This window comes from Paramormyrops kingsleyae, chromosome 17 (assembly GCF_048594095.1).
Source record: "Paramormyrops kingsleyae isolate MSU_618 chromosome 17, PKINGS_0.4, whole genome shotgun sequence".
Classification (NCBI taxonomy): Eukaryota; Metazoa; Chordata; class Actinopteri; order Osteoglossiformes; family Mormyridae; genus Paramormyrops; species Paramormyrops kingsleyae.
The window spans coordinates 17,551,985-17,574,078 of NC_132813.1; the positions used below are offsets into that span (position 1 = coordinate 17,551,985).

General features: G+C 47.8%; 1 protein-coding gene across 1 annotated transcript; it reads right to left on the reverse strand.

The window, feature by feature from the left end:
* Nucleotides 1-258: 258 nt before the first annotated feature.
* Nucleotides 259-14,196, reverse strand: LOC111860781 (solute carrier family 25 member 36-A). Its single transcript, XM_023844790.2, has 7 exons — nt 13,869-14,196; nt 12,263-12,424; nt 11,050-11,127; nt 9,060-9,160; nt 5,031-5,097; nt 4,512-4,801; nt 259-4,397 (listed from the first exon to the last, which is right to left on the reverse strand). The coding sequence occupies exons 1-7, from the start codon at nt 13,907-13,909 to the stop codon at nt 4,204-4,206; spliced, it is 933 nt and encodes a 310-aa protein (XP_023700558.1). The 5' UTR covers nt 13,910-14,196; the 3' UTR covers nt 259-4,203.
* Between the last annotated feature and the right edge of the window lie 7,898 nt (nt 14,197-22,094).

A 22,094-nucleotide genomic window follows, 5' to 3' on the forward strand; every position in this document is an offset into this window, starting at 1 on the left:
AAAGCACTTATCCAATATAAAACAGCTGATGAATATTTCAATTGCGGGGTAAGGAATGATATGGAGAGAGTCATTACAAGAAGCAAGATTTTACAAAAATTAACTAAAAAATAATTAAATAAAAAAAGAGCCAATTACAGGTCACACTAAAGCTCTGCTGACACCTTGTGACGAAAAAAAGAACTGCAAAAACGCACAAATACCTGTTCAAATGCCGGTAAAATCAGAGCCGCTTCCAAAGAGCATGGTACACGCAGGTTTCAAAGCCCAGTAATTTATACACTGTCTTTATTCAGGTTTTTGGCAACATGAGAATGTATTACTTTTTAGACGTTTTTTAATCAAACATTTCTTCGATTATGTCTATGTATTGGTACACAAATCATTTTTTGTAATTCATAGCAAAACTGTCACAATAAAACAGAGGATCAGCTTTGCAGACTTGAAATAGGTGAGAAACTACAGGAAATTAGGGCGACACGGCACTCAGTGTGGTTAGTGAATTAGACTCCGTACACCGGGTAACACTCTTCTCATCTTGTCTTGATGTCTGTTATACAATGCATAGGGTGACACCAATTAGGCCACATTTCCATCAGGCTGAAATGAATAACACAGGAGAAATCAAAACAATTGAAAACAATCAAGAACGCTAATATTGTTAAAGAACAAATTCATTGACCTCTACAATCATGGTGAGGAACCATTTATGAATTTGTTTTCATAACAGTACGGCTGTAATGTCATCTGGCCAGACAGACATCACAACAGCCTAGAACAAACCTTTCACAAAGGTCACCCAAAAGCCTTCCTTCTGAGAGAAACTCTAGGCCTGACCCAGGGTGGTGTGTGGGAATTAGCTGCACTGTTAATTTTTTGTATATCTCCCATTGCTCTAGGGCAGGTGGCCCCCAGGTGGCGCTGAGGAGCCAGCGTGGCTGAGAGTGCTGTGCAGCAGCACGGCACAGTTACAGTAGCTTAGAATCTTCAGCAGCACTGCATCGCCGCACTGGGACACCAAGAGGCCAAAGCGCAGAGAGCTCGGTCCCAGGAGATGAGCGACTGGTGTGTAAACCACGTGCGAAACCACTGGGACTCCCTGCCAGTTCACAGTAAGGGGACACAACACTGGCGGATGATGCAGGATTCCACTCTGCTGAGAGAGACGCGGGATGGACGCGAGTTCCCGCTGATGGAACACTGTGCGCTGGTTGGGGCCTGAGCGAGTGGCGTAAACTCACGCAGACAGACACTGCGTTTAACCGTGTGCCCACGCACACACACTGCATTCTCTTTAAAATATGCAAAAATCATGATGACTTGCAGAGAGATCCTCACTGTTGGTGACTCACAGCTGCTGTAATACGCAAGCAGCACCCAACACTTCCAGTATTACCTGACAGTCAGAGAACACTGGTCACTGCCAGCTGTATCTAATGGAGCCTTTGCATCCACTAGCAGCTAAATAAGCATTTGCTGCTTGACTTTATAACCCCACTAAAAATGTGGAAATCTGTTCCAAAACTGCTCCAGGGATTCACTCGGGGGGGGTGAATGATCAGTGCTGGACTACACGTATACAGGTGCTGATACTTCATAATTCACCAATCTGACCGCCTACAGTACAAGGGGGTGGGAATTTACCAACCCCCCACAACACTTGGTTGTAATGCAAGGGAGGAAATATACATTGGAATTTTGAACCAAACTAAATGTCAAAATAAGACAACCACATGACCTTAGGATCACAGCTTAAAAAGATTTTGGAAAGTGCTCTTATAAGCAGGTACATGTGGTCATGTGAAAATAACATGGACAGTAAGGACTCCGGTAAGATACAACAGGCAGGAGGACAGTAAGGACAGCCTGCCAATCAGGTAGTGAATGTAAACATCAAGGGAGAAGAAGAAGAAAAAAAAACACTGGATGTGCACAGATTCCGTTCAAAACAAGGTGACAAAAAAAGCACAATGTGGTCAAGAATTAGAGGAACTACAATAATCAAACCAGTTTGAAACTGAGGCCATTATACCATAAACCCAAAACATGGAGGGAGGGGGAGACAGAAAAAAAATAAAAAAATCATGAAATGAGAAGCACACACACTTAACCAGAAACAATGCGTAAGACAACACGTTGCAAGTTTAAAAACATTTCAGATACGAACAAATGCAGTTAAAATACTTAACTGCAAAAATTTTGCATACCATGAAGACCTCAGCATCAGTGGATGTTATTTACATGTAAACATATATATGCATCTGCTGCACATATATACTCACACATGACATCCTTAACTAGTCAGTACACTGAATTATTTAATATATTCAGCAGGAATCATTTATATATTTATTTTGTAACACTATTCCTTATAATACACAAAACAAAACAAAAAAAGGTTTCACAAGCCAGAAGGCCACAAAAGTGCATATGGAATTGCTTGGGGGTTGGGGAGAGAGCCAGGCCGCCCCTGCACCCACCCCCCACCCCCCCGTTACCTGCCCTAACTCCCAAACCCACCTCGACCATACAGTCACCGAGACTGAAAGGCAGACTTCAGGTAGCAAGACGATGGCTAGCGCGATTCTTTGTTGCATAATGTAAGCAGGAACGCAACAAAAACACTTTTCAAGTAATTAGAAATACAAAAGGAAGGCTTTACTCGCATCGTTCAAAGGCTGATTAACAGTTTACCTTTCAGCTGGAGGCCCCGGGCTTAGGAGTCACCTCCTCACGTTCAAGTAATGAAGAATCCAGCTAACATCGGCGGAAGATCAGAGTATGGTGCCTTCATGCCAATCTACTGTAATTCAACGAGGAACGCAGCAGTTCTGGGGGGGGGGGATCAGCAGGGACTTGTCTGCTAACAGGGGTCACGAGGCTCCACTGCATGCTGCATTCCAAGAACAAGATGACAAGGACGGCGCCCTCCCAGTCTAACCACCCGGAAGCTGTAAGAGGACCCCCAAGCTGATGCTAGCGCTGGGTGAAATGTGCATCTACACTGATGCAGAGACACTCAAGGGTTCATAGTCACACCGAGGCTTGAATTAACGGGGTGCAGCGTGTTTATGAAATGGCAAACATGCCAACGACATGCTCTTAGGTCAACATGTGGCAGCGTCTGGAGCCCAACAAGAACCACTTACCATTTGCGAGGCTTTAAGACGCCTGCTAATCCAACCTACCCTCCCACCACAAGACATGTCACATGACCCCAAACATGTCACATGACCCCAAACATCACCCTAGAGTGGGGAGGGAGAACTTGAACTTTGATGGGGGAACATTCACTTAAACACTAAGCCACACATGAAGCTCAAATTGTCCTCCAACCTTGAGTAGAAAAATAAAACCCCAAACTTCAGATAGACTTCATTACCCCCAGCAGACCCTTTCAGGAGGGAGTGGGGGGGGGTGCTGTCTCATGATGGGATGACCTGTCCAGCCAAGGCTTTAACAGCTTTCTTCTCCCCCAGGATACAAAGTCCAACACTGAAATGTACGAGTAGCAACACTGTATAACAAAATACCTTCACAGGTATAAAACTCAACCCCTTTATCTTAGCATGGAAGCTTTTCTTTCAAATCTTGCTCAAGGACCCAAAGATGAAACCACTCTGCTGACCCTGGGATTCAAATCGGTGACGACCTGATAGCACAGTGCCCCAACCCACTGAGCTGCACAGCGCCCCCAGCAGATACATACGGCATTGAATCTGGGGTTTTTTTTTTGTTGTTGTTGTTGTTGTTGTTCAATCATTAGTATAGTTGGTATTACTCATATTTTGAAAAACCATCCCACGCTTCCCCTGGTGGGTTTCCTTCTCTGAGAAGACCCCCTCAAAAGCAGCGTTACTGGGGAAACAGCATCTTGACAGGAAAGCAAGATAAATGACAGAAAGGGAGAGAGAGAGAGAGAGAGAGAGAGGTTAAACACAGAGGCTGAAGAAGCAACGTCTCTCTCCAGCTCCTGCCCGTCAGGGTGTGTGCAGCTTGCAGGCTGTCCCGGTGTGACCCCCGCCTTCTTTACATGTTGGCAACCTCCTTGCTCATCATCGGGAAACTCCACCACTCGCCGCCCCCCCTCTAGGAATGCAGGGTGCTGGGTGCCAGTGTATCTGGGCCGCCTGACCTTTCTTTGGTCTCCCGTTGGGCGGCCCAGGAGCGCTCTCCAGGGGGCCAGGGGAGTGAAGGCGGGGCTTAACCGTCCAGCAGGTAGACCACCAGCTCGTAGGTGGACATCATGATGGCCGTGTTGGGGATCTGCCGCACCAGGTGGGTGGTGAGGCCACGGTACAGGGCCCGGTAGCCCTCCTCCCTTACCACCATGGACAACGTCTGGAAGAACGAGCGGTACTTGGTGCCTTCTTCTCGCAGCCGGGTGCGGATAACCTCTGCAAGGCAGGGGGTGGGACAATAAATAAACGGAACGGCAAGCCGACAGAGACGGCAGATAGCGGCACGGCTGCTGTAGAGGCGTCTTAAGAGACGAATCGAGGGACAAGTACCATGGGGGTAGGCGATGGAAGTGGCGCAGGTCTTTGACGTGGCCGCGGCCAGCATCAATCCCAAAAAGTCAGAGGCGTCCTTCACGGACTCGTCCTCGTCGTCCATGTTGGAGGTGGCCTTAGCCTCGATGAGCCGCCTCTTGATGCTCTCGTAGATGACGAAATGGACGACCGTCTCGGAGATGCCAGCGTACGAGGCGGACATGCCACGGTAGAAGCCGCGCAAGCCGTCGGCGCGGTACACCCGGCGGACGCAGTCCAGCGCGCTCATGCGCCGCTCCCCTCGGTTCCTGGGAGTGGTGACAAACAGATGAACAGGCAATTCCACTAAAGCAAGAGAGCGTCCTGCACAGACCAACACGCTGAAAAGGGGCCAGGGCTCCAGGACGAGGAATTCATTTACGAGGAAATGCACACTTGCCTTAAAGGTGGCCCTCTCCCGAGGCTAAGTTAGCATAGCCAGTCACAGCACGCAACTTCTAGGGGTCAACGACAATGGTGTGCGTGGCCCTGTCTTACCTGGCATCCAGCTGCAGACGGGTTTTGATAAGCCAGATGGGATTGGTGGCTGTGATGGCGGTGAAACCTGGGAAAAGAAAGGGGCCAATTTGGATGGACACTCCACCATTCTTAACGCCACACTAATAAGCACTAGGAGGCGCTCCGTTATTCAAGCTGTGTTTGTGACAATGCTGGATGATGGGCTACTATACGTCTGGGAAGCTATTTAACAAAAATAGGGTTTGGGATACGACATTTCAGACAGGAATGCGACACAGGCTAACGGTGTAATGCATTGAAAGCTGCTGCACCAGGATACGGCAGGAAGAATGTAAACTATCCTGCTGTGAATCGCTACTGTCAAAATGCAATTCTGCAAAGACATGAAGGACAGTGGCGTCCTGACGCTATACGGGACCGACTCGTCCTGCCGGAGCTCATCTCAGCAGCACTGCTTAAGCATCTAGCTCAGCAGGATTTTACTACTACGCTTTCTGGTGGTGGCTCCCCTAACTGGGAGAAACTGGATCTCCTTGAGCAATAAATTTCAGCACCATTGTCCACCGTAGTGAATGAAACACCTACTGCGAGAAATGGTTTGACACGGGTGTCTATAGAATATGGACGGAACAAAAGTACGACTGGCAAGAACATCTTACAGGGCTGTCAGACTAATTACAGGACGACACAAAGACCAAACATGCAGATAAACTGGGAGAGCCAGGATAACTGAACACATCTTTGTGTGACTGTGCATGTGTGCAAAGCCCAGGTGTTGCATATGGTGGCCGTATGTGTTTACAACACCGATGACGCCAGCTAAGGCAAACTACTGTGTATGGATTATTTCATCCAATCATGCACATTGCACGTGCAAAGCATTAACATGATCATGTGACCACAGCGGAAGATAAAGGGTGTGTAAAAATATACTCATGTATCATCAGTCTGTAGAATGTGAGGGATCAGTGTAGGGCCAGTGTGCAGGTGGGATTACAGTGTGTGTGTGTTTGTGTGTGGCCATCAATACAGAATGCTGCCATATGAAAACTCCAGTATCATCTTGTTAAGAGTGTGTGGGGAATTACTTGGTTCTAAGGGGTATTCTGCTCTTAATGACTCTCAGAGGCCTCAAAACCCAAACAAACTGGATTAAAGTAGTGACAGGACCCTAAGGTGTGGGCTGAGGATGGATTAAAAACAAGATACCAATAATGACAGTAATATTAACAGCAGTAACAGTAAGAGCAGTAGAAAAGGCTTGCATGTACTCACGAGGGCCAAGCCTCTCCTTACAGCTGCAGAGAGAAAGCTGCAGGTATGAGCCCTGAGCTGGCAGCATCTCACCCGTCACGCTGCTCAAAGCTACAGTAAGAGCCTAAAATAGACACAGGCTTTTCTGTACCACAGTGAGCAAAGCAGAGCACCTTCGCACACTGCTTTGCTCGCATACACTCCCATGTGGTGCACATGTGCAACTGCAGGTTATCCTCTTAGCCCCTACATGCACACGCCACCCCAAATTTACATGAGATTTAGTATTGGGGGGGGGGGGGGGGGGGGAAGAAAAAAAAAACAACACGTATGGCGCTTTTCCACTGGCATACAGGAACCGACCCGTACCCGACTCGCACCGCGAAGACAGCCCAGTTCCAGCTCGCCTCGGTATTCTGCAGTACGGTCACCTAAGTAAAGGTGCTGTTGGGTCCGAAGAGACGGTACTGTCCACACGGTACACAGCATGATTTACTATGTGGAATTTTTTCTTTTTGTTTTCCACTAGCACATCGCTGTGTAATGTTAGCATCAGAATAAGCATGTGTTTGTGAAAATTTGCATTACGAATCCATGCTGTTCAGCGGTGCTATAGTAGATTTCAAGTAGGAGGTTGGAAATTTGCAAGTTCTGACTTATCTGGAATGCATTAATATATTGCAATGTGCAATACTACTAATAATGAATAAGAAAGACTATGCCGTTTTTCTCCTTCAGATAATCCATGCTTATAGACACGGGTGACTGGTATCTCTGTGCTGTCAATCAGATGCTGTTGACGCAACCAGCTCGGCCCTGCTAGTAAGCAGAACCATCACCGCACAGGTACCGGTCGGGTACGGCGCACACCCTTTGCAATGGAAAACCGTCAGTTTGCGGCACGGGGCGGGTAAAGCTTGGCTCCTGGTGGAAGTGGAAGAGCACCAGTAGATTCTAATGGTCCAGGATGTTAAAAAAAAACAGTTGTGTATAAATTTACTATTAAAAGTATATTTATTCCCCCCTTCATAACCACAGCAAGCTGTATGACAAGGGACAGGGCTGGTAAGATAAGTAAATGCTAACCTTGTCAGTCTGCCTCTAGATAGGCAGCAGACAGCAGAAAGAGGAATTCCATGTGTATTCTGCATGTTCTGACAGCGCACGTGGAACCGGGATCATGCATGTCACTCATACCAGCCCTGTGGACCTTAAAGGGACCCTGGATACCAGGGGGAGGAGGGCAAAGCCACACCCCCCTGCCCCCCCCCCCCCACAACCCCTTAGGAAAAACTGTCATTCAACATGCATCTCAAACACGAGCTAGTTGTCTTTTTCCCGCCCCCTTCCTCATACACACAAGTAGAGCATTTCCCTCAGAAGCAGATGCTACTTCACTGGGCGACCACAGGCCATCGCAGACCTCACAGGTCCTAACCCTGTGGCCGTGATGGACTGAAGAGGGTCTGCAGGCGCAGGAAGGCCAGAAATACAGCCGACCAAAACACAGGGCTCGTTTGCGGACTTGTTTGGGAAACGGGTCGTCCCACATCCGGCAAGAGCAGGAGCTACGTAGGCAAACCTGATCTCTGCTCGATACCCTTTGATAATCCTTCACAAAGTGGTCTTCCAGGCATGTCGGTCTGGAGCAGGATCTACATGTAACCATAACACCGCCTAGGTCTCCAGGGATGGGAGACTCCAAAGATTAAGAGAACAGAAGTGTTCAAACCTGCCTGAGACAGAAACACTCACTTCTGAAATTACAAGGTTAGCATTTCTCAATAGAGAATCCCCGGTAGCACAATCCCCATGTAAACCAGAGAGCTGGCTACTCATGGAGGCTTTTCTCCTCCCAATCCCTGTTCTCCTAACCCCCCAACCCCACCCCTCCCAAAAAGAAGCATGGTCCAAGATTAAGAAATTAACCATACAGAGGCTATATAATTAAAAACACACTACAGAGGGAAGTCAAAGTATACTGACCATCATTCTAAGAAATGGATATTTACAGCACTATCAAAAATCTCTACAAAATGGTAACAGGTGAACATCTTACTCAGTATAATGGGCATGACCATTAAACAGTAACCAGCACACATCTCCCATTTTAGTCAGGATAAGATCGTGTTATGTTCTGTCCATCGCGCACGACAACACGGCGCAGCTAGTGGGTCGCTATGGGGACAGATAAGGTGCCAAGAGGCTGGCTCCAATACAAACTGCAGGGCTCCTCTGCTGCTGGCAGGTGGAGTCAACAGACCTGGGGTTACAGTGGCTAGACGAGATTAACAGGATGCCCAATTAAAGGGGGGTGGCATGCTCACATGTGGGATTCTGCACCAGACTGACTGAAGCTCCACCTAACAGACAGGTTTTTCAGAATCGTTCAACACAGCCAGGTGGGCGTGCAGCGATTCCTGAATTTTCTGCTTGTTTCCTGAAAATCCCACAGACTCCAAAGCAAAAACCTCCCAAACTGCGTCCTCATTCAAAATCTGGACAACGTCTTGAAAACACAGACAAAGGACTCAAGTGGGAACAGAAACGTAGCCATTACTAACTGCCAGGTGCCATATTCATAAAGGCTAGAGAGGAAAGACAAGTAACCAAATACTAACCAATGGGCAATGCAGCAGAGTAATGCAGAGGTTTTTTAAAGGTTGTTCGCTTCAGGCTAACCGGTTACATCATTAGCAAACCTTAACAGGTTACACTTGCATGACATGATCACCCCCCACCCCACAGGATCTGTCCAGGTATGCCTAACCGGTCAAACGGAGTGGTCCTTACCTGCCAAACCCGCTGACAACATGTGAACTTGTGTGGAGTCGGGTTCAAGTACGCCATTCAGCCTCTCCTTCGCACCCGAGTACGCAGCAAAGTATATCGCTCTGCAGGTTGGGGGGGGGGGGGATAGAATTTAGACTCCTATGCATAAGTAGGAAAAACAATGCACATGCTCACAGATGTGTGGTGTCCCCCCTTTCAAACAATGACTTGCTGTTTGCACCAAAATAACGAACCTGAAGTTGGGCTGGGGGGCTGCCATTGGGCTACTGACTGGATTAATATTCTGCCGCATATCCCGGCCTTGAAGCATTTAGCCTGAGCCTATGTGTATACACAATTAGACAGGCAGGTTAAGACGGGTTGCACTATCGCAGGGACAGGAGAAAATAAAGTGCTTCCGTGTATCCAGCACATGCACATTTTTCAGAGCAGCCAGCACCCCACCCCATGCGGGCAGAACTCCATCACGGCCGAGTGCGGCTCGCATCCGTGCTAAAAGGGCCATTATAGCTCGATAAAAGCAGCCAGACATGACCTGCCGTCCATTTGCAGGAGGGGAGCAACCCTGAGCACACAGGTGGTTTCAAAACGACATTGCGCAAGGTGGCATTACCCATCTCCCCCCGCCAGCAGGAGGATCAACAAAGCTCTCCACACACACTTAGCGTTAGCCGCCATTTATCTTGACGGCGGCCGCTCCACACCCCCCCCACAAGCAGGAAAAGGACCTTCACAAGCACCCATCTGCTCTCATTGACTTACCACTTCAAATAGCACTGATTTCTTGACTACCACCTCGCCCCCAGCCAAAGCAGGGTTAGGTAACAGGAGGTGTTGCAACACTGGTACTTTTCAGGCATAAAACGGGCCTCTCACGTCATTCCTTTATTTAATCAGTCAGAGTGGAAGTTGGACAAGACGGATGGATGAAACAGCGGGCAGCTCTCTGACCTACATGCAGGAGGAATCACTAAACGGGCTCATGCCCAGAGCGTGAAAGGCACACAGAAGGACGTCCCCAAGCCGAAGGCGCTGGGCCGCCATGACTACCAGAGGCGGACTGGCGGGGTACCGGCTCAGGCGGCGGAAGTATAGGACGAACCAGTCTGGTCACGAGAACTGAGCTTTGCTGCAGTCCCCACAATGGCGAATGACTGAAATGCAGGGCACACTGACAGGCATGCTGCTTGACCAGTGCCATGAACGGTAGGCGGGACACAAGTCGTTACGGGGCCAATCAGCCACGCAGACTCCCTCCTGCCAGAGAGCTAACATTGTCAAGAGAACGCTCACAGGCAGTGTAAAAGCCCCAGTCTCTCAGCTCATGTGAGAGCAGGATCAGTGCAAGAGCATCCCAGCGAAGGCTCTGCATGCCGGCAGCAGGCGATCTCTCCCCGGGGGGTGGAGATAAATATATGCCGCGATGTATTTTCTCATCGGTTATGGATCCCTGCCTGAGCCTCAAAGTCAACGACAACTTGTCCCAGTTTCTTTGGAAGAGCAGCTAAATTTCTGAATTATAACTGTGTAGGATGATGATCAGCTGATGGTCACTTTTTTTTTTGGCTCACCCGAAGTCACAGTTTTTACCCATTCATGCAGTTGAATATCTAAGAGAATTTCCCCCGGGGATCAATAAAGTTTCAAGAGAACGAACCAGGTTAATGACCTTTTTCAAGGGTATTACAGCATGGCCCTTCCAGCAACTAGACCCAGAAACATGTGGGTTATAAGCCCATGGCCTGAACCACCACCTGTTGCCCCAGTTACCAGTGCCAGCAGGCAAATTCATGTCCCTCTCACCTAGTGATGACTGCAGCCGAGCAATGCAACCAGCACGGTAAATGTCACAGCACAAAGATCTTATGGGCTCTAAGGCATTTCTGCTAATGTCACAAACTTGGCAGCAGCGGTTTGAGTTTTACAACAGCTAAGGCACTCACACACTCCTGTGACACGTCAGTAAAATGACAACGGAGATACTTAGTACCTGGATGGTGCCACGCCCACCAGGTTAGGCCCGAGTCCCCTGAAGAGGGAACGGGGTCCTTCCTTTTCCAGTATTAACCTGTGGGTAGGGAGGTGCAGATTGTGGTTATAGCAACACGCAACAGCCAGCAAGTCTAAACTAGCAGCTATTCTTTAAGACAGAGCAGGGTTGGGTTCCAAGCCGTTCCTGCCAAGACGGGCCACACATGCTGCAAAAAGGGCCTTTTTCTGTCAAAGAGTGACTTTCAGACACTGTCCTGCATTGCTATGTTAAAAGACTTCTGTTGATATAAAAAAAAAAAAAATGCAGAAATGAACACAAAGTTTATAAGTTACCAAATATCGCGAAATACCGCGGAACATCCAGTTTTGCGCAGGAACATTTCTATCCTGTGGGTCAGATTTAATAAGGATTTCTAAACATGTTGCGGGTTGTACAGTAAAATCCAGTTATAATGGACTTCAAGGGACCCAGCTAAACAGTCCATTATATCCAGAGTTGCTGTATGCCCAGAACACAACTACAGGACACCATTTACTCATGCCACACCCCAGCAGACACACCTGTGGTATAGATTATTATACTGTACATGTAGTTTGTCCGTTAAAAGCGAAATTCTGTTATATGCGAGTCGCTAAATCTGATGCTTTTTCTGCATGTTCTTAAAAGCACATGGCCGGGACCAGCGGACTTTGTCCGTTATAGACGGTATCCAGTTATAAGTGAGTCCACTATAACGGGATTTTACTGTATAAATAAAAGTCTGTGTTCCATTTTTTGGACTGTATGATCAACCCCCAAAGTAACTAATAAATACCAAAATTACTTGTACATCATCCATTGTTTTGAGGTGCGGGTGTAGTTTTGTGTGTGAAGTTGCAGGCTTTTTGCATCTCCCATGATTATGTAGCATAAAAGTCACAGTTCCTGAAAGAGAGCTGGCCCTTTAAGATCTGTTTTTTGTTTATTTAACACTTTTTAACAAAGGAACATCACAGAAGACAGAATAAAAAACATGGTGTCCGATTTCCGGCAAACTTTGGGAGCAGCACTTTGTATGTTTACAAACAAACCCAGGAGACCTCGGGGTGTGATTTCCTATCCCAGCATACCCTGCGAGTGCAAGTGGAGAAGCCAGAGATCTGCGGTATGCAGCACATGTACATATGTAACATACGTGACGGGGACCAAGCGCCAGGTACGGCTTGCTTACTTGAGGCAGTGCAGAGGCCCTGGGGACACCCGGGTCACACTCGCCCCATTCACCGTGTTCAGATGCACCTCCGGGATGTAGAGCCTGACAGATGAGGACTGCAGCCGCGTCTTCACCACCTCCAGTGGGCATGTCAGGATGGCGCCCACGGTGCCCCCACACCTAGATACAGCCATGGGAATTTGGAAAGGGAATTTGGAAAGGGGGGGGGGGGGGGGATTGTCAGACAGAGAGCACAAGCCACTCACTCTCTCACACACACCCCTGCGATACACCGAATCATAGAGCTGATATTTGGCACTGGGGGGACGACGACACATGTCGCCGTACAGTGACACCCCTCCGCAGGCTCCCAGGAGACACGCCGTTACACTGATCCCCTGTGGATTCACACACAAATGAGAAATTCACTAGGCCGACCAATTCGCCTGCTCTGAAAAACTGAAGAGCCACATATCAAGACGATTAGCATAGAAACCGATGAGGCACCAGATACTCCTGTGGGCTCACTCACACCCCTGACCCATGACACACTTCAATGCCAGGGCCCTGCTGTGCGTTACTTCTAATATTAGACACAGACCAAATTTCACTGAGTGACGGCCACTGTAAAGAACAGCACATGAAGAGTGACCTTGGGGGGTTAAAAACAGCGACCAGTGGGGACAATGATAAAGCAGCTCACCTGAGGCAGCAGCCCTACCCTGATAAACAGGATAACATACTGGGCCAAACCGCAATGTCGCAGCTAACGAGCTGGGTCCGGTCACCAGAACGGCCCGGCAAACTGCTCGCGCCTGGTACCACGGGACACTAACGGGGCAGCTTCTTCATATCTTTTTCTCTAACAAGCAAAAACTAGAACTGGAGAAGTGAGACTACACTGTGCGAAAATAATGCAACAACACGACCCCCTCCAACAGCAGGCGAACAGGATGAGCCCCGTGACGTGGCGTGGCGGACTGGCCAGGTTTCTCCCCAGTTCTGGGAAAGCAGCAGCTGGGTCGGGGGGGGGGTCGGTTGTCAGACCTTTAAACATGTCACGCCGCTTCTTAAACAGCCCGTCACCAGTACACTGCAAGCAGCTTTCTTCCAGCAGGGTTACAGTGTCTGATACCAGACATGCACCAGTTTGTCAGATAGTCTTACTGTTGCACAGTACGGAAGAGTATCAAAAATAAGCTGGATGCGTTTAGCACAGCGTCCCGCCTTATTCACCCAAGGAGCAGACGGTCACACGCACACGAGTCAGATACAAACATCCCACCGTCCCTGAGAGGTCATCAGTCTCCTATTCGTGACCGACGCCGGTGAAAAGTGTCGTGCTGTCCGCCGGGGAAACTCCGCGGCTGCGACAGCTGGGCTGGGCCAGGCCGTGGGACCGACACCGGCTTCGTGTGCCGTACGAGGGCACCACACAGGGCACTGAGGCGAGCAATGGGAGCCAAGAACCCCGCACGACCGCCCAGCTCGCTCGCCCTCCCCGTGAAGGACGTGCAGCCGTGGATGGAGGAGACGGCGGAGGGGGTGCTGCTCCAACAGGGCCGGTATCACTTTACACCGCGCCGCGGGAAGCGCAGTCCCAGCGACCGTCCGCCGTACTCACCCTCCGGCGAAGAGATGAACCAGCGCGTCTCTCTGACTCATCCTGGCTCATCGTCCGGCAGCCGGGCGGCGCGAGGGTCGGACGGGGTGAAGCGAGCGGCCCTCAAGAGCGGGCCCGGTCGTTAGATAGTGCAACGAACCGCCGCCTCCACGCGAACTAAAACTGGGCTTCAGCTCGCAGCTCCCAGCGGTAGGAAACGACCAGTCCTCAGAAACATATACGCCTGCTTCTCCGCGTCATTCCCCCGACAGCTCCGAGCCACGGTACCTCAGCCCGCCAGTCAGTCAGCGGTAGCCGCTCACGATGGCTCGCAGTGTTTATGCTACGATGACGAGCAGCCGAGCGGACGCCCCGATTGGCTCGTACGGCAACTACGTCACCACCGGCTCCGCCTCAGTCACGTGACCGAGCTGTGAATGAAGCCGAGAGGCAAGTGGGCGCAGTGTAGTCTGGGATAAAACCCACGTGCGTGATAGTGCTGGGGGGCGTGATGTTTGTATCATAAGACTGCTCTGTATTTAGCGGTTTATAAGCTTCATATACAATAAAACCCCTCATCCTTTTCAGTATTTTACTTTTTGACGCAGGAATGGTCTGTTTAGTGCATTCTATGTCAAATGAAGATTTAAATAGTATGCTGGTTGGATGGGAGAAGCTTCATATCACCTCAGACAGAGAAAGCTTTTTGAGTAACTGAGATGTTTTTGGTGTTGGTACAGCTTCTGTGGTGCTGTGTAAACACACCTCAGCAGCCACTGCTCCAAAATAACACCCTGTCCTGAAAAATGGTCTTGTTGGCCTGTTTGCAGACCACTCAGACTACTCTGTTGCCAGAAAAGCATCCATTCACAGTGGGGTCATAGAGGTTCATAGTCTATGATACAAACAGTTGTGGAACTTTGGAATTATAGGATTGTCATGGAGTTGTAGTTTATCAATGTATTACACTATGTTTATCACAAATGCAGAAAATGCGAAGAACACTTGTCACAAAGTGTGACAATGTGATTTTGTAGTAGATTCTTTCATCATAAACTGCCATCAAACTCCAACGATAATATGACATTACTCTCTTTTTGTACCTTTTATCAAATTGTGCAATATGTGTCTCAGTGTCTGCTTCAGTTACGTTGGGACCTGTCACCAGAGAGTTTTGGTGTTACTATTGTTTAAACCAGCCTCCAAGTAAATGGCCAGATATTACTTATGCAAATGAGGTAGAGCCCTTTGAAACAGAACTTGACTGAGAAGCTTTTGAGGAAAAGATGCTTCTATATTGACACAGAAACCTCTATCTAGGTAAAGTACCATTTTACCCGGCTGTAGAAATCATTGGCATGTTCTCTGGATAACTGGCACGTTTGCAGAGCAGCTGAGGGAGATGTCTTTTTGGTGTTGTGTTTGATGGCAGTCAGTGTGGCTGCATGGAATGGAGTACGGTCTACTCTATGGAGCAGCAGAATGGATCGCACTCAGTCCTGGTTTTATAATTAGGCTTGCAGTCTGATGAATTTGAGATCATGTGAGCTGGGCAGCCGGTCCTAATCGCATTATGGATCAGCGCGACTGTACGAAACAGGAGGTCATTACCCCAACTTCCCTACACGCTGGTCTTTTGTGGCCAATCTCACACAGATCCTGCATCAATGGGCAAACTTGCACCACAGTTCAGACTATTTGCATAATGAACTCAAAGTTTTATCATCTTTGACTCTGTATCCTATTTAAATGGATAATCGACATTCCTGGGACTGAAAATTCCTTCGGTTCTCTGTCGTTTTTTCTTGCAACAATGAGTATTTATTTCTGTGGGTCACAGTTGTGTTTCCCAGGAAAAATGTCACACACCCAAGCCTAGTATCCTCTGTATGTTTAACTTTTTACACAGTGCCATTCAAATGTTCTGTTGACCCTGATAAATCAGAACCTGTCACGAGATTGGAATAGAGCAAGATGGAGTGTAATTATGGCAATGATTCTATCCGTGTGAGTATACTTATGTAATATATCCTGGATGCTGGTGGCTAGGGTAATGTTAGGTCTAGTCGCATTCCAAGGGTCTGTGTGAAGATACGCATTCAATATGCTGATAATGCAGTTAGCATGTTAGCAGTCTGCCAGCAGGAACAGCACGGCTTGTGCCTTCAATCAAAAGCACGAGAGCTTGTGCCTCCAATATAAGGAGAGCATGGTGCTGGCCTTCCCGGAGAGGAGGCTCTCGCTGGGGGTGAGAGTCTCCGCCTTCTCCTTGCAGAGGCCTGAGCGGCATGAACCGATTGCAGGGCATTGTTGTATTACATTCTGCTTATTAAGCTATTTCATGATGCAGCTCGTACTACGTTAAGTAGCTTGTCAGCCGACGTTTTAGTGAAACAATTCAGGTTAAGTAAGTACAGTACTTAAGAATAGATTAGCAGACTTTTCCAGGGAATGAAACTTGCATAATTTTGGCCCATGTTCCAGTCCACTAATCGTCAGACCACCAACTTGCCTGCACATGTCGACCAGCTGGAGATCCCTTATAGAAGGCTACTCAAATCACAGTCCTCAAAGGCCGAGCACTGCTGATTTCCAGCCTTCCTTTACCTGTGAGCCAGGTTGAAGCCTCTGACCAATCAGAATCAGTAATTATTAAACTAACTGCCTGGGAGAACCGAAAACAAGGCCTGGATTTGGCATTCAGGGCCAGATTTGAAGATCCCTGCCCCAGCAGAAGCGTGGGATGATGTGACTTTGACGTTACATTTATTAGCAGCTGCATGAATTACCTTCTCACCGCTGGCATTCCTTAAACGCTCTTTGTTAGATTAGTCATGTGCATGTGCATGTTCACCAGGTGCCAAGCACACATCGTCCATGCTACATACAGGGCTCACTTAAAAAAGAGCTATTTTGAACTTTGAAAGCAAATATTGTGAGTTACATTTCGAGAGGAGATCTGTTTGATGATACCGATATGGTTTTGCTAAAATAAATAAACAGAGATGTAGCTCTGGTGAAACATCAGCCATCAGCAAATACAAGCAGGTCTGACAGCAAAGCTGTATTTTTAGCATATAAAATGAACTCCACACTCACACACACACACACACACACACACACGCATATCAGCACACCTGAGCATACACGGACGTTTCGCTGGAGCAGTGGCTCATGCAGGTATGCGCTCCGTGTAGCACTCATCGACATATGTGTGTGTGTGTGTGTGTGTGTGTGTGCAGGGTCTTCCTGTGCACTCTGATCTGCATCGGCTGACATTGCTGGGGCATCAGATTGTCCAGGGTTCACTTTGCAAATAAAACCTGCCCGTGCTGTAGCAGTATTTCTGTATTTTTGTGTATTTAAGCTACTGGATGCATTTACAAATGAGAGAAATTTACAAACGACAGGAGGCCATTCGGCTCATCAGGCTCGTTTGGAGAGAACTTACCTAATATAGTACCTCATTAATTTCCTTCGGCATCAGTAAAGTATGTATGTATGTATGTATCTGTCTGTCTGTCAGTCATGTTTGTTTATATGAAGGTAATAGGTAGTGGGCCAAATAAAAAGATTATTGTAAGGGAGACTGAAGCTTTGAGGTCCTTAGTCCCCTGAATTTTATCCATCTGTATATGAAGATCATAAGAATTACAGGGATTTAATGCTTAGTTTGACATTAGCTATTATGCTGTAAAAGCATGCATTGTTTTCAAGAAAAGCAGCCAAAAATTATTTCACACTTTTATTTTGGTGATTCAAAAGGAAATCAATAGCAACCACAAAAGGTACTGAAACAGTAACAACAAATAAAGTATTTAGAAAAAACAAACTGTAGACACTGACTTTGTCAGCAGGACATGAAAAACAATGTGTCCCTTTCAGCTGGAATACCACACCTGCCATTTGCAGACCTCACATTACTATTGTCATTCAGATCAATCTTTCAAGGCTTGCATGGGCTCCTCCATCACTTACTTCCTCCATAGCAATGGCAGGCGTGTAAAGAGCTCAACATCTCAGCCGTGCTTTTGTCTCCAGTCCAAGATGTGCAAAGAGACCATATACACGAAAAGGCTGCTTAAAAAGTGTGTCTGATTCAAGATTTGTATCTACCACATGCATGAATGTAGTGGTACATCAATGGTGAAATGATATTGCCACTATTCCAGACTGTGCAATAAACACGGTAAAGCAGGATAGCAAGGGATAGCAAAATTAAATAACAAAAAGTGCTAAACAATAGAAATATTATAATAAATAAGTGAAAAACATGATTAAAAAATGGAGATAACTATATTTAAATGATATTAAAGTTCAGGTTGCAGTTTTAACTTATTTCACTTGGTGCTGTTAATGGCCTGGGGGCAGAAGCTTCTCCCCAGTCTCTCTGTCCCGGCCGTAAGGCTCTGGAGGCGCCTACCTGTGCAGTAACTGGGACAGTTCATGGCAGGGGTGCTGAGTGTCTCTGATGATGCCTAATGCCCTGGACCCACATCGATGGATGTAGATGCCCTGCAGGGTGGGCAGTTTTTTCCCTTCACTTGGCGCATCATATAACCCACTGCAGGGCTCTGTGGTCCTCGGGGCTGCAGCGCCATACCAAGCAGTGATACTCCCAGAAAGCACAGTTCCCACAGCAACGCTGTGGGTTTTTTTTGCAATGCGGAGGAGATTTTCAATTGCTGCCTCAGGTGATACAGTCACTGTTCAGCTTTCTGCACAAGGGTGGACCTGTGGCTTGTCCATGTCAGGTCCTCAGAGATGTGTACTCCGAGGTACCTGTAGCTGCTGACCCTCTCCACTGGAGTCCTGCCAATCTTGAGAGGTGTGTACTTCCTCTGCTGCTTCTTCAGGAATCATCTCCTCGGATCATCTGCTGGGTCTTAGAGACGTTCCAGAGGTGCCGTTTCATTCCCGCTGGAGATCTGTGTCAGAGAATGCCCGTGTCTTCGCCTACTGAGTTGTAGGGCTCACTGTGCTTTATGGTTCGATCTGCTGGACCTTTGTGTCAGCAGCTATTAATATCTCCGGTGTCATTAAACTCCGTCCACCGTGAGGTTATGGCTTTAGCGGTTACTGACACGGCGAGGCAACTCTGGACCCTTCAGTGAGAGTGACAGCATTGGGCCCGAACTCCATGACTTCATGCTATCCCAAAATACATGTGTGAAGACTGAATTCTATCAGACCACATGAAATCAAATGGAGAGTGGAAAATTGCAGCCATCATCGGTTCCTTGGTATCTGTATCTTCCAAAGTTAACGAGAATCTGGGCTAGTTGATAGCTTCCTCTGGAGGTGTTGAAGCTCCAGATATTACTCTTCTGAAAGACTTTATTTCTAACTTTGATATTCATCTGGGAACCATAAATATTGACATAAATTAGATGAACCTTCAAAACATATGTGTACAAGTATGAATTCATTTTGTGGAGTACTACACATACTGATGGTATGCGAAAACTTCAGATTAAGAGCAAGCAGCCTTTTCGTAATATTTCATTCCGTTAAAAAAAAAAGAAAAAAAAAGCTGATCTTTCTTTGCAAGTTTTATGGAAAATTCCTCTTGTGCAGGGGAGACTGGCCTACTTTGGTAAGTTACAGCCGCTCTTGGGAATCTCGTGTAGGCAAAAAAAACAGAAAAAGAATCATTTTCCACAGCACAAGAGCAAGACAGATGGAAACGAGCTAACAAGCATCTCATGATGGCCGCATATGCTGCAGATTCTTGCCCAGGTCCCATGACTCTCGTCCTGCCGGGCTTGGAAATAGCTTCTAATGAAAGGCACGTTTTGCACCCAGTTCATATGACAGACATACTTCCAAATGTTATAGAGGGGCAGGGATGGGGGTACGTAGCGGCCACAGCATGGGAAGCTACCCTAAGAAGCATTTAAATGCATCATTGAATCACCAACAATTGGAGACCTGCTTCAAACAGTTGGGCTGATCTAGCAAAGGGCCGGGGTGTCTTCAGCTTCCTCAGGGGCACGTCTGGAGTCTTCCATGTGTCTGTCCATCTGTGTTGGTATCTAAGTGCTGGTCCATCAGGGGATGCAAGTCATTTTATCTCCTTCTTTTGGTCCTCTGATTCGCTGGTACTCCTGGGTGCAATTCTGTTGATTCAGCCCAACAGATTTTGTAATAGTGTGCTGGGGGACATAAGTGTGCATTTAGCTCTAAGGGGATGGAGGAGTGTCTTAATGGTTAGGGAAGTGCACTTGTAATTGAAAGATTGCTGGGTCGAATCCCCGAACAACAAGGCACCACTGAGGTACCATGAGCAAGGTACCGCCCCCAAGCACTGCTCCCCGGGCACTGAATTAGCTGCCCCCTGCTATGTCACGATGTCACATATGGGTTAAATGCATAAGACACAATTTGTTGTTCTGCACTGTGTGCTGTGGTGTGTGAACAATGACCACTGATCACCAAATTCTAATTCTAAAGAGTGTGTGTGCAGCTCATATGGACATGGCCAGGGTGGGTGCAGGGGGTGGAGCAGACATAAGACCCCCACATACAGTGATATCCCCATTAAAACCAGCAATGCCACTGTAAATTAAGGTGCAGGTGAGCTCCAGTGCCATTTTATTTGCAGACTTTGAGACACCAGGCAAAAAAATGTCAGGGCCTTGACAGGAAGCAGAGCAAGGGCAGTAACAGGGTGTAGCCTGTAGGAGGGCGTGCCCAGTGGGAGGACGTGGCCAATGAGAAGACATGGCCAGTAGGAGGCCGTGCCCAGTGGGAGGACGTGGCCAATGAGAAGACATGGCCAGTAGGAGGGCGTGCCCAGTGGGAGGACGTGGCCAGCGGGAGCGCATGCCCAGTGACAGGGTGTAGCCTGTAGGAGGGCGTGCCCAATGAGAAGACATGGCCAGTAGGAGGGCGTGCCCAATGAGAAGACATGGCCAGTAGGAGGGCGTGCCCAGTGGGAAGACATGGCCAGTAGGAGGGCGTGCCCAATGGGAAGACATGGCCAGTAGGAGGGCGTGCCCAATGGGAAGACATGGCCAGTAGGAGGACATTTCCAATGGTAGTGTGTGTCCAGTGGGAGGGTGTGTCCAACGGGAGGGCATGGCCAGTAGGAGGGCCTGCCGAATGGGAAAACATGGCCAGTAGGAGGGCATAACCAGCGGGAGGTCGTGGCCAATGGGAAGGCATGGCCAGTAGGAGGGCATGCCCGATGGGAAAACATGGCCAGTAGGAGGGCGTGCCCAATAAGAAGACATGTCCAGTAGGAGGGCATAACCAGCGGGAGGTCGTGGCCAATGGGAAGGCATGGCCAGTAGGAAGGCATGCTGAGAACGGCCTCACATGCAATCCTACTGTTTGCTGCTAGTTTGTAACTATCAACTGGCCTCAACAGGTATAGCATGAGCCTAGCATAAAGGCACCCCCCCCCTCCTCCCCTTTACCTTAGTTTTTTCAATAATATGCTATTCTCCAGTACACTGGGTCAAACTGTAGGTTTCATACTTAGAACCCTTTGAAGGTGAACCTTAGGATGGATGAGAGAGTTAGACAAACACAAGAAATGAACAGGCAGTAGGCGTTGTCCCATGTGACAGTGACAAGCCTGTATCTCTCAAAAACTCATTAATTCCACAACCGTGGACTGTTTTAGTCACCTGGATAAGCTGGTCTGCCCAGGAAACCAGCAGTGTGATGCTGTTTTGTTTTGGGATAAGTCTGCAGCCAGCTGATCAAACGGAGACTTCTGCTAAACACTGATCCCAAGTTTCTCAGTCAAGGTTTGCTTTCATTAATAAAGAGTATTCATGCCATAACTTTGTCTGAGGTTATACCCACGTGTCAGCTTGCTTTTGTTGGTTTATAGTGCCTCCATTGCGTCAAAGCATGTTAAATTTTGGGCCCCAGAATCCAAGTATGTGAAACATTTTCTTAAAATTAATATTCCACTTCAGTGCTTTTTGGCCAGGCTCATGTCAGATGGACCTATTTAGTATTTTGGGTTAGAGTTCACACTGATGAGTCATTGTGACATTTTCATGTGTTTAAACAGAGGCTGGCAGAGCAAAAGGGACAGATTACTAGGTTTACATAAAATAACCACAGCTGACTAATACATGTGTAGCGATGCTCTGTTATTCCATACATTCATTTTCTATTCCAGCTTGTACAATACAGGGCCATGGGATGCTGTGTTATTGATTTTATTGTTAAATGTAGAGGTAAATACAATGGTCTGCCCAGTACTGTCATGCCGCCCAGTCTGTATCA